At 47.2% G+C, this 20,511-nt stretch overlaps 1 protein-coding gene across 2 annotated transcripts; it reads left to right on the top strand.

The window, feature by feature from the left end:
- The first annotated feature begins 1,748 nt into the window (after positions 1-1,748).
- On the top strand, positions 1,749-16,859 carry ARHGDIA (Rho GDP dissociation inhibitor alpha). 2 transcript variants are annotated; one of them, XM_044419902.1, is made up of 6 exons: positions 1,749-1,841; positions 12,044-12,254; positions 13,441-13,524; positions 14,652-14,728; positions 14,833-14,896; positions 15,251-16,859. In XM_044419902.1, the coding sequence occupies exons 2-6, from the start codon at positions 12,065-12,067 to the stop codon at positions 15,448-15,450; spliced, it is 615 nt and encodes a 204-aa protein (XP_044275837.1). In that variant the 5' UTR covers positions 1,749-1,841; positions 12,044-12,064; the 3' UTR covers positions 15,451-16,859. The 2 variants fall into 2 exon arrangements, with proteins under 2 accessions (XP_044275837.1, XP_044275836.1); XM_044419901.1 differs by having other exon boundaries at positions 1,771-1,837.
- The last annotated feature ends 3,652 nt before the right edge of the window (positions 16,860-20,511 follow it).

The following is a 20,511-nucleotide window of genomic DNA, read 5'->3' as shown; positions in this document are numbered from 1 at the left end:
CATACAGGAATTGGTCATAAATGCTGAGTTAAGCAAGGGGTCCTTTTTACATAATTAACTACATGGTGGAATTGTATTGATCTAAACCTGGTATTTATTATACAATATTTATGAATCACTTGTATTAAAAAAATTATCTAGCATTGTACAGAGGACAAGATAACATTCCTAGGAATTCCTGTTGGAAACTATTTTTAGTTGGTAGAGTCAATGCCAACCTAATTTTTAGTGGTAGGGAGTAAGAGTGGATGCTATGATACTAAAGGCACTGTTCGGAACCACTATAGACACTGAAATCTTGTATACACTAGGAGGGTATCCTCAAGTTAGTGCAGCAGCCATGTGGGTTGGTAGGAGTTTATGTAATATTTTGGTAAAAATCTATAGTGTGGATATTTCAGAGAGGCAATGAAGAAATTTAAGCAATCTTAACTGCTACTTCAATGCTTCACACTTGTATAGTTAGCTAAGCAAAGGTTGTGTTAAGCTGCCACTAAACAGCTATAGGATATCCTGTTGGAACCTGATAAAACCTGTGACACAAACATGGCCATAAGCATAAATTCAATTTTCATGAAAGTGGCACACTGTTTGCATTATCCTAAATATAAGGAACAAGTTTGTTCCTATTGGAATACAAGTATGGGGTACTGAGCTATTGCCTATTCTGACCACCGCCTTATATTTATTTGATAAAGTTAACTCAGATGGTAGAGTTAAATAGTCAATTGGCACTATACATAGAGAATGTTCTGGTAAAGCAACCTGTGCTCAATGGTCATGGGAGGGAATCCTATGCACATCTCTATACTAAGACTACACAGAACTGCTTAACCCTAAGTTTGTTTGGTGGTTGTAAAACTGCAACCTCATCGGATCATAGTAGTGCATGGTACCAAATACTTTAAAAGAAAAGCGAAGACAAGACTAGCCATGACCCAATTCCTTTAAACTAAAAGCCAAGTAAGCGGCTTAACTGCATAGTTCCTGCCCGATGCATGTTTACTCAAGGACGGGATTCCTCCGCTACTCCCCCTTTGAATGATACCTCTAAATGAAGTGAGCAGAACTGCTATCGCCATTCCTCCCACGTACATCTTGGTGTGGAGGTGCGATTTGTAGCAGCTACATGCGGGGAAGGGGTAAAATTTCCCCCATCAAACGTGGGGTACAGTGAACTGTAACTCCGGCCTAACAATCCGCCCCACTCATCAGGCTCACTGGTAGAAATGGTGAATATTTTTGTTCGTTCTAAATATATCGAGGCAAAACCGGCTACATCTATCACGACAGCACTTCTATTGTAGTCCTAAAAGGGGCTGATCAATGTTTCCGCACTTGCTTCTGTGAACGCCTGTGAGCAGCGGAGTGCCATGTTGCGCTCACGCACTCCTCCTCGCTAGGCGGTTAGAAAAGAGCTCCGCCGAAGCCAGAGACGCCCGATCCCGTCCCTCCGTCCTCACAATGGGAGAGCGTGACTCGCCCGCCGCAGCAGAAAAGAGAGTCCGCCATTCCCACCCCAAGATGGCTGCCGGGCGAGGGCGAGCAAAGTTGAGCGCGAAAGCAGAAGCTCTACCCGGAGTACGCGCTCTTTACGGCCCTCTCTCGCCCCGCCGCTCTGGTCTCGCCGCCGCCGCCGCCGCCGCCTTGGGAGCCAATGCCGGGGCCGCTCGCCGGAAGTAATGCCTAACTTGGGAGGGCTTACTTCTGGCGGGAAGTGACGTCAGGCGGGCACCGCGGAAGTGCGGGGGCGCGCGCTCGGGCGGGGTGGATCTGGGCGGTGGCGGGCGGCGTTTGTCACCGGCGGCGGTAGCGGCAGCGGCAACAGCCACGCGAGGCAGGTAGAGGCCGGCGCGTTTGCTGCAAGGGAGGAGGGCAACGGCTTGGGGCTGCTTCCCGCGCGTGGGTTCGCCTTACTCTTTCTCTGCCTCCTTCGCGTGCCTTGAAGTGGGGTCGCTCCCTTCCTGCGTGCTCCCTTCTGCACTCTCGGCCTCGGTGTGCGCTCTTACTCGGGGTCACTTTCCCAGCATTCTTGCCAGGGTTGCTGAGATTTAGAATTTGCCGGCACTCAGACTATAAGGGCAACTTCCCTGTGCCCCACCTGGCTGACTTTCTGTTTTCATTGCTTAATGGTCTCCCTGTCGAGGGGCGCTAATATATTTTTCTGTTAGGGTGCTTGTTATTGTGCCATGTCGCTATCTGCTAGTATGGGGGCAAGGAGGGAATAGTATAATCTTCTGAAAATTCATTGGCTGGTATATTTTATGTTGCGAGAGTCTTGCCTAGAAGGGCTTAGTGAATTCTGAAAGGAGTTCTCATGTTTGAGAAAATTAACAGTGTAGGTGGGTTAGGTTATGGATCAGAACTGATTAGACCCATCATTTAGTCTGCTCGTGTTAAGTGGAGTAAGGGGGACATATGATAGATTCAACACATTTTTGTGCCTCTAAGCGTTTTAGTGAATAACATCCAGTACAGCACCCTTGAAATGTTACTTTCCCCCTTTTTTTTCAAATAGTGTATCGAAACAATCAATGGCATAGATTGGTATTGAACACATGTTGTGTTAGTAAGAGGAAACAGATGTATGTTTCCACTTAATTACTCAAAAAGGTAGTTCAAATAAGCTTGAGAGTAACTAGGCAAGAACAGTTACCGTATGTTCTTGCTAGTGATACTGATGAATTCCATATTCCTAGAAGTCTAGATAGATGTCTGTTAAACGTAAATCTTGCCTGAGTTCAAGGAAGTAAGTTGGTGGGTTTATATTGCTGTTTATTTCTTATTTTTAAAATGGTTCTTTATTGAGCTTTTTGAAGATTTGACTGGTTCGTACTACTGTCAGCTTCATGATTTTAGAAACCAGCATTTATCTTTGAGTGCTTTCTTAGATTTATTCTGTGTTGGCTTTGACTATATGTTAAGGGGGAAGCTTGCAAAGCCACTGGATTTTAATGATAGAGCAAACTACTACAGGTTAGGAGGCAGATAATGTGCATAAGCAATTGGCTAATAGTATGCTGTGCAAATGTTGGTCATTCTACAGCAGCTTGCCTTATTAATAGTAGGTTAGGCTTCCCGACCTGGTGCCCCCTAGAGGGTTTAGGCTCCAACTTCCAACATTCCTGACCATTAAGCATGTTGTTTGGCAAAAATGGAAGTCAAAGTCCAAAATATCTGGAGTACTGCAGTTGGGGAAAGGGTGTAGTAGGTTACTCTCAAGAGTCGGTATATTCATAATTATGGCTAAAGTCACTCAAATCAAGCGAACGTACATTCTGTTCATTAATGTCCTGTGTCATTTTTGGCATTGGATTTAGTGGCCTCTGTAAATTAAGATAAGATGACCTTGGTGAATATGTGGTTTCTTCTTTGAACAATCTGTTGAAGAGACCTAGTAATGCTAGGTAGGTGCTTTCAAACAGTAGCTAAAAAGGTTGTATATTCCTTAGCCTGAATGTCCAATAGGTCTAGAGAATGGGAAAGATTTTCTGCACAGGTTGCTTGTAACATAAAGAATATGTAAACCCACTGCTATCTTCTCAGGCCTGCATAAATGGTATTGAAAAACTTATAGATACAGGAAGATGCCTGCTTGACACTAAGGAACAAATGCTCTAGACCAGTGTCTAAATGTACTGATGGCCCTTTTTGCCATGCTCAACAAAATGGCTAATCTGTAGACTCCTTCCAGTGGGACTTAAGTGCTTCAGCCAGGCTTTGACCTAATATGGGGTTGGCAAACAGAAGGCCATGAGCCACATGCACCCATCCCCTGTTTTGCAGCCCTAATTTGCTGTCCTGCCGAAATTTGGCAGCACAGTGGGAGGAGAGGGGAAGATGCTATATCAGGAAAATCAGCAGCTTGTTGTCAGTTTTGGTGGTGCCCCACTGGCAGCAAGGGGAGACATACACAAAGCAAAAACAACATCAGATAGGGGCTGAGCATTGAGACTGATCACAAGTCAGTTTCTCCAAAGTTTAGAGAAACTGGGAAGTGGTTGGTTGGGATGCTCAGGGAAGCATAACACAGGTGTCGGAGGGAACACAACCCTAGCCATTGATGTAGGTAGCTGGTTTCTGTTGAAAAATGGGAAGAAAGTGCCTTTTCTCTGCTTAAACAAAGATACTGCTTTTGTCTTACTGGTGACTTTAGGAGGAAGTGTAGAACTGTAGTTAAGGCTTGATTATAGTGACTGCACTTAGCATAGGCTAGTAAATCCAGGCTATAGTGGTCTAACTGTCAGTGTGCCATAAGAGTCTTTAATGTCTGGCTATAGATGACTTCAATTTCTTTCCTGGTTATGTGATACTCTACTATAAGTGTTCTTGTTAATTCAGTGCTACATCCTTCATTCAATCCATCAGAGGCCTGCCAACAGAGAATTGTTACCCCAATGATCTGCTTGCTGTGGGTTCTCTAATAGAAGGATTGCCACTGTAGTTCTTCCACTGAAAGCCAAGACTGCTAGCATGCCTAACTTTTACCTGTGTCAATATTGGCTGATGTGTTTTTATGTATGTTTGTACTGCTGGCTAGCTCACAGTGGCAGTGAATGGTATCCAGTGATAATTTTAGGCCAGTAAGAATCTGTCAAAGTTAACCAGTGCTTAGAGGCTGTAGTGCGTTTGAATATTTATGAAGTGTTCTGTACTGGGATATTCTTCCCCTTGGAAGACCAGAAAGTCTTAAAACAAAGACTTAGCATCCCATTAAAAATGCTAGCAGATGTGATAAAAGCCAGTGTGAATTACAGGATTTGGAAATCAATGGTTTCTTGCACCCCCACCCTGCTCAACTGCGCATATAAGAGGGACTTCCAGACTCCCCACTGATCCCTCTCTCCCTCACTGAAGCACAGTGCATTATCTCCAAGGCTAATGGGGTGTCAATTCATTCAAATGGAACCTTCTGCCAAAGTGAATTAGTGGCTTAGCCTTGGGGACCATTCATGTGAGAGGCTTCTGGTCTTGCTTCTCTTTGGCAGCACATTTCCCCGGTGGCACAGCCCTGTCTTCCCTGCAGTGCTGAACGTTCTTCATGTCTGGGTTACCATCTGATCAATCTGGATTGTGCTTTTCGGAAGAGCTTGAGCCTTTTAATTTCCAGCCGACCTTTTCTTTAGAAGCCTCCAAAGGATGAATGCGATACAGCTTGGAGGAGTAGGAAAGTTCTGCCTATAGGAACTTGAGCAGTCGTTCCTAACTTGGTGCCTTGCAAATGTGCTGTGGCAGGCTAGGAGTTGTAGCCCAACATATCCAGAGGGGAAAGGAGGAGACTAGGAGCATTGCCAGTGAGCAGTCACTCTGATGATCCAGATGGGTATTGGCTACTTAACAGATCCAAGGCATTGGCTTTGGCCCTACCATTCAAAGGGCTAATTTGCAATGCTGTTTCCCTATATAGAAATAGGAAAATGTGTGTAGGAAAATGAGCATTGCCTGCTGGAAAGTTCAGCAAGGGTGTATTTTGTACCTTAAGTATGCAACTTGCTTGATACATGTAGAACAGAAGGCACATCCTGTTGTCTGGCGATTCCTTCCTGGAGTCGGATTCATTCCATGAATAAGACTTGTGAAATTCTGAAGCATTGGCTTACCTTAATGGTATTCTTTAGTGTGTCCAGTATGGCCTGCCCTGTATCAACCAACTGTGCTTCAAGCCAGTGAATGAGGCAATCATTTCATTGCTGCTTACATGTAATGAGCAATTCACTATGAGACCAATTTGGAACCAAATTGCTTGCCTTTATAGATGTAGGTAAGTACCCTACTCACTCAAGCGCAGGCAGGTCTGCCTTTTGATATGTCACTAATTTGCAGTTTTTAATCTGAAGTACTCAGGGAGCAGCCTTGAATCATCAGATTCAAAAATGGCTCAGAATATTTAATCCTGGGTTAACTGTGTTAATGGTTACAGCAGCTTTCCTTGTCAGGTGTGTGAGGGTTCAGCCTTGCTGAGTTGCTTCTGTAGAACTATAATTGGATCTAGAGATGCTCCTGTTCCTGGAGAATTTATCAGTTCTATATTAGTACTGAAAGGATTCTCAGCAGTCCCAGCAGTTACAGTAGTAGCTAATCTGTTTTTTTTTCCTGACCTGTCTTCCTTCCCTGCAACCCCCTAAATATAGATGGATTTGCAGACTTGCCAGTCCAATCAGGGCTGAACTGACCATATTGCTAGAAATTGTTCAACACACTTTGTTTTGACCTTTCCGTATTTTTATTCTCCGGTGCGTTCTAGATAATATAGGATAACTTTCCAGTAATTGGTGCAATTTATGTGGAAATGGAGAGACCCTGAGGGGATGCACTTATGAACACTACACAAATGTAGTTAAGATGACCATGGTCTAGGATGGACTTGATGAAAATTTGAACAAATTCTTACATGTAGGGTGTGGGGGGCTTGGTGATCCTGGATGTTCTTAAATCTGCTGAAATAAATAAAGTTGGTTGAGCAATGCATTGCTCAGCAAGGAAATGTTTCAAAAGGAGTATGTGTCCCACATTGTCTGCTGATAAGCCAGGCTGGCAACAAATGATTGTCACATACAGGAAACTGTGATTCTCCGAAGTGCTAGTACTTGAAGGCAAGGAAGCTGTGGGTCACTGGATGTTGCACTGCTTTAAAAAACAAAGTGCAAGATTACTCCATGTTCAGGTTTGTACATATCAGGTTTCTTTCTACAAGCAATTTCTGTGCCAAGGAAATGTGCCCAGAATGCATTCCACCACCCATTGTATAATTTTTTTTCAAGCTGAACAGTTTGGAATGTTTGAATAATAAATAGGTTACAAGAAGGTGGAGAGGTAGTAGCTAGTTGGGTTATGTGTATGAAGACCAGGAATTCCCATCGTGCTTTCAGTCCCATTTGGTTTCTTGGTCTTCAACAAATATTGCCTGGATGTTTTTAAGATGTTTCTTAGAACTGGGATTATTAGAAACTTACTTTAAATGAAAGCTATAAATTTCAGGGTGCCAAGTCCCATGATTTACATGTGTCTGCATGCTTATTGATATCATCTTCAGCATGCTCTTTGTGGAAGATTAAGCTTGGAAGACTTGGCTTATGATTTGCTTATGAGGGATTTATAACCAAAGCAATTATATATAGGCACTGATTCAGTGTGCACAGGTTGTTTAAACATGTTTACTTGGGTTCTAGTTGTATGCACTTGGCTGTTAGCTCATGTATAGTTCATCTCCTTATAGTAGAATGAAAACGAATGTTGTGGGACCTTGAAACATCTTTCCCCGTCATTGGTTTCCTTCAGGTGTTTTACTGTAATTCTCATCAGCTCCAGACAGCTGGGCCAGTGTCAGGCATTCCAGGAAATGCCCTCCTCCAAAGCATTTGGAGGGCACCATGTCGGAAAAGGCTGTTTTAAAGGCTAACAAATATATTGTCATACGCTTTTGTCTGCTAGAATCATCGGATGGATGAAACATATCCTTGTAGCATCTTGGGTTCAATGTTTCATTTGTTTCCTCATATGCATGTGGATTGTCAGAGTGCCCTTGCATTCCCTGTGTTTACATTGGGTTCTAGTCCACATAAGCCATGAGGAATCATATAGTTTTTAGGGTGCTACAAAGCTCAAATCTGGGTGTTCCAGGCTAACTCTACTTTGGAATATACTGGAATGCTGGTATTCCTTCCAGAGCCACCTCCTTTCTACAAGCACATTAGTTTTCTTTGGGGCTGCCCAGAACCTTAAGCAATGCCTCGTGATTCCTATGGGAATCTTGATTTTCTTTCCCAAATGTGTTCATTTTGTTGATTAAGGTGTTATCTGTCTTGCAAGAAATTGCAGCTAGTTCTCTGTTCCCTTTCCTCTCCTTGAGGAGGTGGAGAGTTTAATTTGATCTGCAGAATCTTCTTCTAATCTCTTGCTGTAGGTTTCAAATCTCATATTTTGCCAGGAAATGGCAAATAAAAGGCCTTTGTTCCCTCTAAGGACTTTTATCCTACTGACCTGTAGGAAACTGCTCTCTTCCTCCAAGGAAGAGGCTTAAGAGACTCCAGCAAATTTTTGTTAGAACATGACCTTCCTCTCTGGTCTGAAGCAACTCTTCTTAATGTGGGCAGGGATCCAGCGACCTGATGTGTGAAGGAAAGCTTCATCTTGCCTTGGGTTGCAAGTGCCTGCCTCAGCCCCCAGAGGCTTCTCTGTGCTGTTGGAGCAAAAGTGCCTGTAGATCTGCTTTCAGTGTTTGCCTTCCCTAGGAGTCTGGGCAGTCAAAACAACTTGCCAAATGTCAGCAGCATATGCAAAGCAGCCTGCCCCTACCTGGTGTTTGGTAGGAGTGTTGAACTACAATTCTCAGGAGCCAGAGGTGATGGATGTTGTAGTCTAGAACATCTAGAAAGTCCCAGATTGCCTACTTCTGGTCTTAATTCCTTATTTAAAGTGTCTCTAGTCCCTGTCCTGACATCTCTCGGTTGTTGTATACATGATTTCATTTTCTCAAAGGCAGTGAGGTTCCCATGCTGGGGTAATTTGGGATGCACGTGTGGATGCATTATCTCCAGGCTGACAACTGGAGTGAGTCTGTATGAAAGAGACATTTGCGTAAGAAAGGGTTGCTGCAGCTCATTGGTAGAGCCCCTCCTTTGCATGTAGAAGGTCCCAGGTTCTGTCCCTGGCATGCCCAGGTAATGCCTGAAATCTTAGCAATTCATTGCTGCAAGGTCTGCATTGACAATATTGGGGCACGTATTTACGCGTTTTTAAAATTTATATACCATCCTTCAGCTAGAAAAGGCTCTCTGGATGGTTCACAGCATAAAAATATACAACAGATAGAATGATAGACAGCAGTATAACAATCAGTAATGTATAAAATAAAAAATAATGCATTAAAATAGCAACTGCAATCAGATAAGTCCAGTGGTATAGCATTTGTACCAGACACAATGCAATATAAAAGATAGGAATAAAAATTTAGCTGTTGAAATATTGGGTAAATAAAAAGGCTTTTTACCTGGCGCTGCAAAGAGTGGGTGCCAAGCACACCTCTTTGGGGTAGGTGGACCAAGGGCCTGACTCTGTATAAGGCAGTCTCATATCCTGGCCCAGGAATGCATGTGGTCCTGCTATTTCCTTTTGAAGGGGAGAGGATGGGAGAAAAAGTGACCCGAAACCTGGCCATATAGTTTGGGGCCACAAGGTGGTAGTGCAGCTGGTAGGACAGCTGCTTCTGGTGGCCCTGCAGAATGCTTCTTAGCTGCTTTTAGAGAGAGGGAAATGGGATCTGGGTAGAAGCCTGGTTGGTTGGCCTGATGCACGTAGGAAAGCAGCTGAGCTGTGCCAGTGGAAGTAGCTCTTCAGTAATGTCCAAGGCATGTGGACACACCCTTGGGGAGCAAGCCAGCTTCCTGCTTGGGAGGGGAGGGGCCTGCTGCTTTCCCTGGTAGGGCTGGGCTGCACCGTTTTATACTTCCAGGCAGGGCAGCCAGCCACTCTGCCTTAAAGGAGCACTCCAGCTGCGCCTTGCCGAAAGCTTCTTCTCACAGGCCCTGTGGCCTGGGAATGGAGGCCACCTCTCCCGTACTTGAGGACTGCATAGCCCTTAAGATCACACAGGAGTGCCCCTCCCCAAACTATATCTTCCTCTGCACCTTTGATGGCTTTAATTCCTGGAAATATTCATGAAGTTTTTACTGCCATTGGTACAAGGAAGGGACTTGGGGCCACTGGTTGCGCAGTGGTGAGTTTGTACTGCACACCACTTGCTCCTAGCAGGCTAGAATATAGCAAGCCACTGAGATCCACCTCTGTTTCACCCCTGGCTACTAAAACCCTTGGATGTAAGACATGCCTGGTGGCTTGCTTAGGTGTCTTGGTTTAGGCCTTAAGTCCTTTCGGGACATGTTGGCTGAGCTATTGCCGTTGAATACTTATCACTAGTGTCAGTGTACATAAGGTAGCTGACAGCAAGTTAGGAAAGCTGTTTCTTTGTTGTGGTTTCTCAGAAATCTCTCTCTTTTCCTCCTCCCTTCCACTTCCCCAAAAAACGCAGAGTGAATAATCTGAGCATATCTCACAGTGCATTTCTTTAGCACTAAACTGTAATACAATGCTGCTGCAGTAAAAATATTAAAATCTTATCTTCACAACAAGGGTGTATCATGTTTGCTTGAGCAAAGTTATTTATAAAAGAGAAGAGGCTGGAAGGTGGGTAAGTGTGTGTATATGTAGCACCCTTGCCAGTCTCACAAAGTAAGTGACTCTTCTCAAGAATAAATAAGGCCATAGAAACTTTGATGAGCTGTCTGATTTTCTAGTGCTCCTAGAACTGGAAGGTACACAGACCACCAGAGCTTTGGACACTAGATCCCAGGATAAGGAACGCATGGTCTTCAAATGTTGCTGAACTACAACACCTATCATCCTTGCCATTGACTGTGCTTGGTGAGCTGATGGGAGTCCAACATCATCTGGAAGGTCACATGTTTCCTTCCTCTAAGCCTTAAACGGATTGGGGAAAGGGCTGCAGCTCAGCGGTGCAGCATAGGGCTTTCATAAAGAAGGTTCTAGGTTGAACTTCTACATCTCCAGGCAGAGAAGGGCATTGCTGTTTCAAACCCTGGGGAACTGTTGCCCATCAGTGGAGACAACACTGAGTCAAATGGACCGATGGTCTGACCCAGTATATTATAGGTACTATGAGCAGAGAATGTGTCTGCTAAAAGCTCACTGGGCTAAACAGAAAGCTTCTGCCTTGTCATCCTAGAAGGCCTGCTGAAGTCAAGTCTTTTTATGGGGATTAGCACAACACCCTGATGCATGTCTCTGGTGTGTGATGTTCGGAGGCAAAGGATCAGAATTCATTTCAGCTTACAGTCAGGCATGGACTCCTCCCTGCCCACTTTATGCTGGGCAAATGACTGTGCATTTTGGCAGCAGTGTAGGTCCAGGAACCAAGCAGTGTAGCTGGTTGTGTGCGTGAGGTGCATTCCAGGTTTCAAGGGTACAGCACTGACTTAGCCCTGCTAGTATCGCCTGGCTTGATTCTAGCCCTTGTCCTGATTGCTGTGTATTTATGGAAAAGGCACATGCGGAGGAGAGGCACAAGAATAAGCACTGAGGGTGGGCTGCTGGGCAGAAAATGGCAGAGGAGAGGGCAGCATCCCTGAAACAGCCTCCTTGCCAAAAACCGGAGCCCCAGGCTCACTGGTCGCCAGCAGCCCAGTGGGGGAGGGGGGAACCCCAAAGCCTCTGCAGTGTCACTGAACCTTCTTCCAAGAGGGCCCCCTGTGTTGAGTTGCTGCTCTGTGGGGCTTTCTCTTTCTAGGCCATAGGGCTGGCCGAGCTGGGCGTGCCTGAAATGGGTTTCTAATGGGAACAAGCTTCCTTAACTATGGTTACTTTTGCTTCCTCATACAATAGCTTCCTATTCATTGTCTTGAGTGCTTGCCACTTTCTCCACCCCCACTCCCCCTCTTCTCTTTTCTCTCCCCTCCATGCCTAGATAGCAGCTGCCTTTAGTGGCCTCCCTCAGCCTTGGGAGCCCACAGTCAGCTGTACCAAGTGCCCTATCAGTCCCTCCCCCAGGCAGATCCGTATTAGCAGCAGCTGCCTGCCTGCCTGCCTGCCTGCCTGCCTGCCTGCCTGCCTGCCTGCCTGCCTGCCTGCCTGCCTGCCTGCCTGCTTTGTGAGCTGTGGGGCTGTTGGCTTGCTTGAGGCAGGGCTTGCTGCGTGGGCTAGCATGCCGGTGATGGACTGCTCGGCTCTTGAGGTGTGAGGGGCAGAAGCTGCCCATGCAGCAAAGGAGTCTCCGCTCCCTCCAGCAGCAGGGGGAAAGGTGCAGGTGCTTGTGCTGCTTTTCTTGAGGATGGAAGTGCTCCAGCAGGGAGCTTCTGCCCCCGCCCCCCAATTCCCTTGGTGATCGTATGCCATGCTGCCCGCTCAAAGCCAAAAGAGGACCAGACTTGAGCAGCTCTCTAATCTCTGTGCAGACAGCGGCCGGCATGGCTGTTCCTCGCTGAACTCTCTGCCAAGGCACTAATGACGTCCTTGTGTATGTGCCCTGCAGACATAAGTCACAGTTGCAGAGATGGCCGAGCAAGAGCCCACCCCTGAACAGCTGGCCCAGATTGCTGCGGAGAATGAGGAGGATGAACACTCGGTCAACTACAAGCCTCCTGCCCAAAAGAGCATCCAGGAGATCCAGGAGCTGGACAAGGATGACGAGAGTCTGCGCAAGTACAAGGAGGCACTGCTGGGAAATGTTGCCATTGCTGCTGGTGAGTGAATTTCTGGAAGGCATATGGACTGGGGTGGGTGGGGAGAGAGAAAGAGAGAGATGGGTGTCCTCTAGTTAATGTTGGACTGCAAGTCCTATCAGCCCCAGCTGGGAACTGTAGCCCAAAACACTGGATGGGCAGCTGGTTGAAGAATGCTGCTATGAAGGAAGTGAAGGTGCAGAAACCTTCGCCATCCCCCAGTAGCTCCCTGGAGACCGGGTCTCTCCTCTTGCATCTGGATGTGCCTGTGGAATGCAGCTGGCCCAGGTGGCATGTCTGGGGCCCTTGGAGAAATTGTGTGGCCTGCATTCTCTGAAAATGGCTTGTCTTGGAGGGAGTGTGGCTGCTGGTGAGAGGCAGACCTTTTATGCTACCTCCTGACAAAGTGACACAGTAGAGTTGGAATGAACTCTGCAAGTAAAACAGATTTGTAACCAGACCTAAAGCAAATGTCACCTTGGATGTGACTTGTTTTTTGCAGACATGTCATCTTGAAAGAGCTGGAAATGATAGGAGAAGCACAGAGCTGCTAGGAGAGAAGAAAGTATAGGGACTGGAGAATCATGAAAGTTAAGAGCTTAAAACAGGAATTGCTAATTTATAAGCCTCTAAATCAGGGGTCTCAACCTCAACTTACGTGGGGGCCGCTGGAAGTAGAGTCTGGGTGAGGCTGGGCCGCATCAAGCAGTGGTGGTGGGCCGCTCATCCCGCGTGGCTCCCGGAGGCCGGCCTGGGTGCCACCGGCGCTTTGAAGGCCGCAGGGCCCCTCCCCCGTGCCCCGCCCGGCCCGGCAAGTGGCCCGCGGGCCGCGAGTTGGAGACCTGCTCTAAATGTAATTGAACTGCAACTTCCATTAGCTCTAGTCAGCATAGCCAGTGGTAAGCGAGGATGGGGCTTTTAGTCCAGCAAAATCTGAAGCACCACAAGTTGTCCTAACCTGATATAAACATTTGTTTGCTCTGAGATCCCTCTGTCATTACTTCAATCTGGAGTTCTGCAAGGTTCAAGAAAGGCAAAGGCGGCCCCCACCCCAGTTCCAGTTGTATTGTTAACATTGCATGTGCCTAGGACAGTACTAATCAGTGGTCCAGCCTTGCAGCTTGACTCTGAAGCCCATGGCTGTTGCTGTCAAAGGATAACCTAAAGGACTGGTCCACTTACTCTCTCTAATATTTCTGCCTTTCAGATCCCACCACCCCAAATGTGGTGGTAACAAAACTAACTCTGGTTTGTGCGACTGCTCCTGGCCCCTTGGAGTTGGACCTGACAGGTAAACAGGGTAAATCACAGCATATGACTTGACCTGTAAAGGTCGCCTGGGCTGGCTCAGTGTTGTTGCCTCGTTATGTTACACCCACACTGGGGACAGCCAGCCACTTTTTTCTCCACTGTGCTAAGTGGGGGACTCATCCTAAGTTTCAGACATGAGGTCGTTTTCAAGTTTGGGAAACCCTTGGAAAATATGGTTCCCTGCAGATTTGTTCTGGGGCTTGATGGTAGGCTTGGCTTGGCTTGGCTTGCCTCACCTCATACAAAGCAGGTTTATGCTAAGGCTGCTTTAAGGGTTGAAATGTAGGACAAACTATTGTTCTTTCAAAGCAATGACAGAGAGTAGCTACATTTCCCCTCAGCTGGCTGCCTGTTGATGGGGGAGCAGTCACTCAAAAGGAGGTGCAACGTGCTGGTAATGCCAGAGGTCCTCACCTGCAGGTCTGAACGATGGGAAGGGTTTGCTGGCTTAAGCTGAACAAGTGTGGGGTAGTCCAGCTGTGGAGACATGCTGTTTGGAGTAAATGAGGTGCTAGAGGTATTGACCAATTGCAGGTTTTGGGCAGACGGCAAATATTTTGGACCAAAGCAAACCCATTCATTTCATTTAGGGTTGCAGTTCTGGCAGAACTGGTTGTGAAAGAGCCCAGTACATACTGCTTTCTGTGGTGGTAGGACTGTGCGCCACACGGCCGTGTCGGAAGCATCCTGGGCTGGCAGCTGCCTCACTGCTGCTCCTCTGTTGCTTGTTGGCAAGGGAGATCTGTGCTTGGGCACTGCTGGTCAAGATGGTGGCGCTTGGATGATCAGGGTAGAGCATGGAGTGCCCCTTCCAGGGAGATTGTGGCCAACCATTGAGGCTAATAATACAGATAGAAGTGAGTTTGCTTTCTTTTGCTTCATATTCTGAGCTGTGAAGCTATCGGTGGCTGCCGCTGCTGTGTATACCAGGGGCTGGGGGACATGAGGGCACCGTTGTGCTCCTGTCCTGCTTGTGGCTTTCCGATGAGCAGCTGGTGGGCCATGGTATGAGCCGAGGGCAGGACCGGGCGGTGTTTTGGGCTAGGCCATCAGTCTTGCAGGAAATGTTTTCCTTCCTCTAAATTCTGCCGCCTCCTTGTCCTCCAGGTGACCTAGAGAGTTTCAAGAAGCAGTCATTTGTGCTCAAGGAAGGTGTGGAGTACCGGATAAAAATCTCTTTTCTGGTAAGATTTCCTCTCGGAGCTGTTCGTGGATGTCTGGTAACTCACCATTACTCTTAAGTTTCAGAGAGCGTGCGTATCGGCTGATGTATTCTCTCTCTATTTAGGTGAACAGGGAGATTGTTTCAGGGCTGAAATACATTCAACACACCTTCAGGAAAGGAGTAAAAAGTAAGTGCAAAGCTTTGCATTGTGGGTTCCACCCTTTTAATCTGCTCTACCTTCGTGGAGTAGGGAAAGGACTCCTAGAAGCTGGCCAAGTGGCCTGCCAGAGGAGCTTTGCCCATACTTGGGGGAAATGGGATCTCCTCAAGAGAACTGGAGCTTGGCCCAGGCACCGATGCAGGGAATGTGTCACCGCCGGTCGGATGCCCTCCCTCAAGGAAGCAGAGCAGCAAACCAGGGTGGCCGCCTCAGGAGGCTTGCTGCTGCGCTTCACCTTGGAGAGCCTCTGTGCAGCTCTGATTTTGGCAGTTTGTGGCTTATGTTTGTTTCTACCCCCCCACCCCCACCTCCCCGTTCCAGTTGATAAGACTGACTACATGGTCGGGAGCTACGGGCCACGTGCCGAGGAGTACGAGTTTCTGACCCCCATGGAGGAGGCCCCCAAGGGTATGCTGGCCCGAGGCAGTTACAATATCCGATCCAGATTTACAGATGACGATAAGACTGACCACCTTTCCTGGGAGTGGAACCTGAACATCAAGAAAGAATGGAAGGATTAAGCCCCTTCCATAGCCAATTCCCAAGAGTTGCTCAGACAGTGGCTACAGTAGAAACCCCACCCTGTACCAAAGTGCTGGCATTGGACACCCTTTCCTTCTTCCTTCCCATTTTTAGCTCACCAAGAAGACCTTCTGGCTCCATTGCCCCTCCAATATGCCCCTCCCCCCAAGAATCAATGAAAGAAATTGACCAAACATGCACTGTCTGTCCCAAGCACAGACACAGAAGTGCTTCCAGTCCTTACTCTGAATGAGAGGCCTGCTATTTGTGGTGCATTCGCATTATTTCAGGCAGGTGACAAAGAGGGAGCGGCCCACCTTCCTGCCTGCCTCCAGAGAAGAGGGTTTGGAGGCATTGCTGTCTCTGGCAAGGGGAAGAGTTGCTGAGAAATCATGGTTCCATGCAGAGCTGGCAACTGCCTGCTGTCCCACTTGTTTCCAGGCCCACTTGTGTTCATGGCCTACCCTTTCTCCTCTGAGGACATGGGGTGGCTCTCCATTTGTGGTGGTTTCCTGTAACCATGATGCCTTAATGTGTGTAACATACATCCTGCAGGGTGGGAGGCCCCCAACCTTATTATCCGTTTTTTATATGCGTCCCTGCCCCATCCACACGCACCCCTCCCTTCTCTGGATCTGCATCTTCTGGCCAGACAACCATCCTGCCGAGGTTACTGCCTCCAAGGGCTCAGGCAGGATTCAGGCTGCTATCTTTGCAGGCCCCCCCAAGGCCAGAAAAAACACTTGCTTCCAGCTGGTGGGGGAGCCTGTGGGTGGGCAGGGAAGTTACTAGTGCCACTGTCACCTCCGTGTTAGTTCTTCGTATCCAAACTGGCTGCAAAGCACTGAAGTCCCTGGGCAGCCTGTGGTTTTCAGGGCCAGAAGATGAATTGGCCTGGCTCAGCTGCTCCTCCTCACCCGATCTGAACAAAAAGCTTGCTATGGACAAATATTCAAGAGCGGAGAATGCCTTATGTATCTCTTCGGCCTTTTCAAATCATGTGCCTGGCCTGTCAGTATTTATTATTGCCTTGATTAGATTCTTTTCCTTCATCATGCCCAAACAGTCCAGCCACCCCAGCAAAGCCCTTCAGGCCTGGCTTTCAGAAGCAGGAGTGGCCTGATTCCCTCTGCTTGCCAGGTGGGCACGTTCTAGCTCAGCAGCCCTGCTCCATGGGCAATTGGGAGTTCCATCGCTGTGCTAGAACTGGGACCAAGTGTGTGTGTGTGTGTGGTTCTCCTTCGTAGCTATGTCTACCCCAACTCCCCTTCTGCGCTCCTTCCCTTAAAGGAGATTTTTGTTAAATTGATTTGAAGCATTTTTGTCTGTACATCTTTAGAGCTGGAGTAACAGATTTGGAATCATCAGCTCCCCCTTTTCTGATGGTAAAATAAAATCATGAAACTGACTGTGGACTTTGCCTCTTCTTTCAGTTCCTTGCAGGCCTGTGTGGAATGGTGGGTGTGGCAGAGGAAATGCTGCTCACGCTCTGTGCGGGGAGAGCAAGAGGTGGCTTGCGGAGTTCACCTTCCACAGCAGGGCAGCTCGGAGTCTTGAGTGGAAGCTGTTTGTAGTATTGCTGCTGCCTTTCCAAACATGTAACCTTGCTGCTTATGCTTCACTTCACATAAGCAACCTGCATGCCATCGTTGCCCTCAGCTGCACTCCCCTTCCCCTTTCTGCTGTCACCTACCACTTTTTAGCATGGGTGACAAGCACGGTGCTTCCTTCACAGTTGTCTTGTAGACATCGCCAATTTCCACTTTACTCTCCTGCAAAGAAGGGGAATGTCACCTGCCAGGCAAAATTGCCTTTTTTAAAGCACGCAGCCATTCAGTGTGTCCAACAATCCACAGATCAGCCTTTGGCAACCTGGGGCCCTCTGTCCTAGGTGCGCTGCAGTTCAACACATCTGGGAGGTACTAGGCTTGGAAAGGCCACCATAGGCGAATCTCTCTGATACCCTTTCCCTAAGCTGACCCTTGCTTCCCTTTCGGATCATGCCTGCTCAGCCTCCTGCTGAGGGGTTGCTCTGTGTTATAACTCCCACAAGGGGACTCCTCAAAGCACCTGCTTAATGCTGGCTGGTCCATGGAGCAGCTGTAGTGCACATGAAGCTGTCATATTCCTGCATCAGGCTGCCAGGGGATACCTGGGAATAGTGCAGTGATTTTCCATACCATGGGAAGTGACCACCATTCAGTTGCTCTGCTCTTCATGGCTGCTGAGAGGATGTTCCGAGCAGTAATGCCAGCTTCGGGTTTGGGTGGGTGGGTGGGCGGGCTCAGATAAAGCGTACGTAGTGGGGCCCTTTTGTCTAGGGAAGGTGGGAGTGTACATACAAGCCATCTAAACCTGCCTCTGAGCTGCTGGAGTGGCCTGTGTAAGGGGAGAACCTGGAGATCTCCTTAACAGCAGGGAGGCAGACAGGCACCAGCATTCCTCTGGGCACCCCCCAAGGTGCTCCAACCTCCCTGCTTCCTCAGGTTAGCATACATTCATACCAGCAGCTGGGATTTCTGTGAAATGGGTTTCTGTTCATGCTGAAAACTCCAAAGGAGTTGCTTTGTGTTTGTGAGCTTGGACTTCACCTCTGCCTTGTACTCCAAACTCTTGGCAGGTGACTTGTTCTTTGCCATGCCTCCTGTAGCAGCCGGTTCACGGTAGTGGCCAGACCATTTTTCTGGTTGCCAAATGTTCCCACAGGCCAAAAATGTTGCCCTCCCTAATCTGTAATGTTTAATGTGCATTGATGCTTTTCACTTCCATGAATGTTGAATGCTGTGGATACAGAGGAGCAGAGGACTGTTTCCATCCTGCTTGAAGGTCGCCCAGAGGTGTTTGAGACAAGGATGCTGAGCTTGTTCTGGTCCAGCAAGGCATATGTCTGGTAGGCTCTCAAACACTTGACCTCACTATCCCACAGTGGCAGCTATGTAGAAGCAGCACACAATTGCAAGCCTACTAGGCAGAATCTGTTCCAATATGCACCAGATGTTCCATAGTTGGTTCTCAGCTATTTTAGTTATGAAAAACAGATCCATGGTGTTCTTAGGGAATCATCCCTCTGGTGGATACGGCTACAAGGGATGATCAAGAACTGAAGGTTGGCCATCCTTCCAGACTAAGAAGCTTGAGCCCCGAAGTCGTGAGAGAGTTCCTCAAAGGAGATACCTGAGGGGTGGTAGTGGAAGGAAAATTCTCTAAAGGGAAGGAAAAGGATGATATCCAATGCAAGGGATGGAGTGATTTTGATGGAGATTTCAGTAGATTTCAATTTAATTGAGCTATTCCTTTGCAAACATTGCAGGTGCCTTGCGTATGAAGAAACAAATTGTATGCAAGAGCTGTATGCATAATAAATTATGCTAATTCTAGTTATATATTTGTGTGTACTTTGTTTTGCGCTAGAGAGGGGTGCAGGGGGCCAGGAACACAGAAAATGCTTGCGTGCAAAGGAGATAGAAGCCTTGATTTTTATTTGTAGATTCTGGCCTTCAGTAGCCAGCTAGTTCTGTAAACTACTGGGCTGTAAATTCTGAGTAAGGTATTTATGAACACAAAATATGAAGTAGATTTACGTAAGACCATGGTTTCCAGTAAGCACAATGGAATGCAGTGTAGATGGTTAAAAGATGCTATATTTAAAGCTGGAATGGTGCCTCTTGTTGTTGAAAAGTAACTGACTGCAAACTGACTGACTGCAAGAGTGTCTGCAAATCTGCCATGCTGTTTTGCTTCTCTTCCACTAGTATTCTTTGTTAACTATTGAGCAGGAGTAGCTTTTCTGGTATCCTGAGCTCTAATTTACTTTGCCCAGAGAGGGGCTGGGGTGGGGGCATGATACATTAAGTGAAAACATACATAATCGGTATCTAAGAATTTCATACATTTGCTACTAGCTACAGTATGCATTCTGAAAGTTCCTTTTTATCGCAGGGAATCTCAACAGCCCTTAGAAGGAGTAAATAATACCTCAGTATCCCTGATTAATTCTGGGTTGCTGCCTACTGCTATAGAGCAATTTACATAGCATGTTTTATAGGAGAGGCATGAAATGCGATTTTCCAGACTTGGCAAGCAGTCTTGGACTATATCTAACAAACCCACCTTTCTAGTTGTTACAGGAGCACCCAAGCTGTTCCAAGAGTGTTCACGCTAGTCAGTCACAGTTCATACTCACATTCTCAGCTTGCATTCTGCAAGCAGGGATGTGCATTCCTGATGGCCGCAGTGTGCTTTTCTCAAAGTAATTCCCTCTAGAGATGAGGAGCTGGCCCTAATTTCTGAACTAGTCAGTCCAGACCTGGCAAGAGCAGTCTGTCCCGTTCTTTCCTGGTGGTGATGGTAGAAGTGATGGCAAGAAGACAGAAGAGGGTGGTCTAACCCACCTTTGGCTCTGCCCGTTCTCGCTCTGGTTGCAGTCCTGACAACCATGCAGCCTGTGGCCCACGATCTCTCTGACCTGAAGGAAATGCACGCCACAGGAAAAAGCTTCCTTCCTCACTGTTGCTCTGGAGGTAAGTTGATTTATAAGGCAAATGTATCAGCTGTTAATTAAACAATTCCAGGAAACAACAACATCTCCTGGACGAGAGATGTACAAATGTCCTGTTTCATGGGGATCTTTGGAAGCCAAGATTTCTTTAGCTACATGAACCCTTGCAATGTGGGCCAAGCCTGGTATCAGACGAAATGAGGTAGCTGCTGGCTTTGTTTGTCACAAAGGGGCAGTGCATTGTGCAACTGATTGATGAATTATGCTCCCCGGAATTAGGGCTTATGGGATGTTCTACCTCGGATGCTGAAACTTCTTGACCAGACTTCCGTACTGGGGCCTTAACTTGATGCTTGGAGTGCCATTGGCTGTTCTGACTCAGGCAACAAGTGAAACACTGGCTGTGACTTCCTTGAACCCCGTTGCTTAACAATGGTCTGGATACTGGGATAAAATCTATCCTTGATGTGGGTGGGGAGACCAGAACTGGAGAGAGGGCAAGATTCTCCGACATGCACTCTGCTTGCAATCTCAATGAATTCCTCAGGAAGCATTCCATTTA

Source organism: Varanus komodoensis, unplaced genomic scaffold, assembly GCF_004798865.1.
Source record: "Varanus komodoensis strain SLA01 unplaced genomic scaffold, ASM479886v1 scaffold11, whole genome shotgun sequence".
Classification (NCBI taxonomy): Eukaryota; Metazoa; Chordata; class Lepidosauria; order Squamata; family Varanidae; genus Varanus; species Varanus komodoensis.
The sequence above is the reverse complement of the archived record's forward strand: the minus strand, read 5'-3'. Positions and strand labels throughout refer to the sequence as shown.

Coding starts and splice junctions, on each gene's coding strand:
- ARHGDIA (XM_044419902.1), top strand. CDS start 12,065: ATGGCCGAGCAAGAGCCCACCCCTGAACAGCTGGCCCAGATTGCTGCG. Junction 12,255..13,440: donor AAATGTTGCCATTGCTGCTG/GTGAGTGAATTT, acceptor TCTGCCTTTCAG/ATCCCACCACCCCAAATGTG. Junction 14,897..15,250: donor CTTCAGGAAAGGAGTAAAAA/GTAAGTGCAAAG, acceptor TCCCCGTTCCAG/TTGATAAGACTGACTACATG.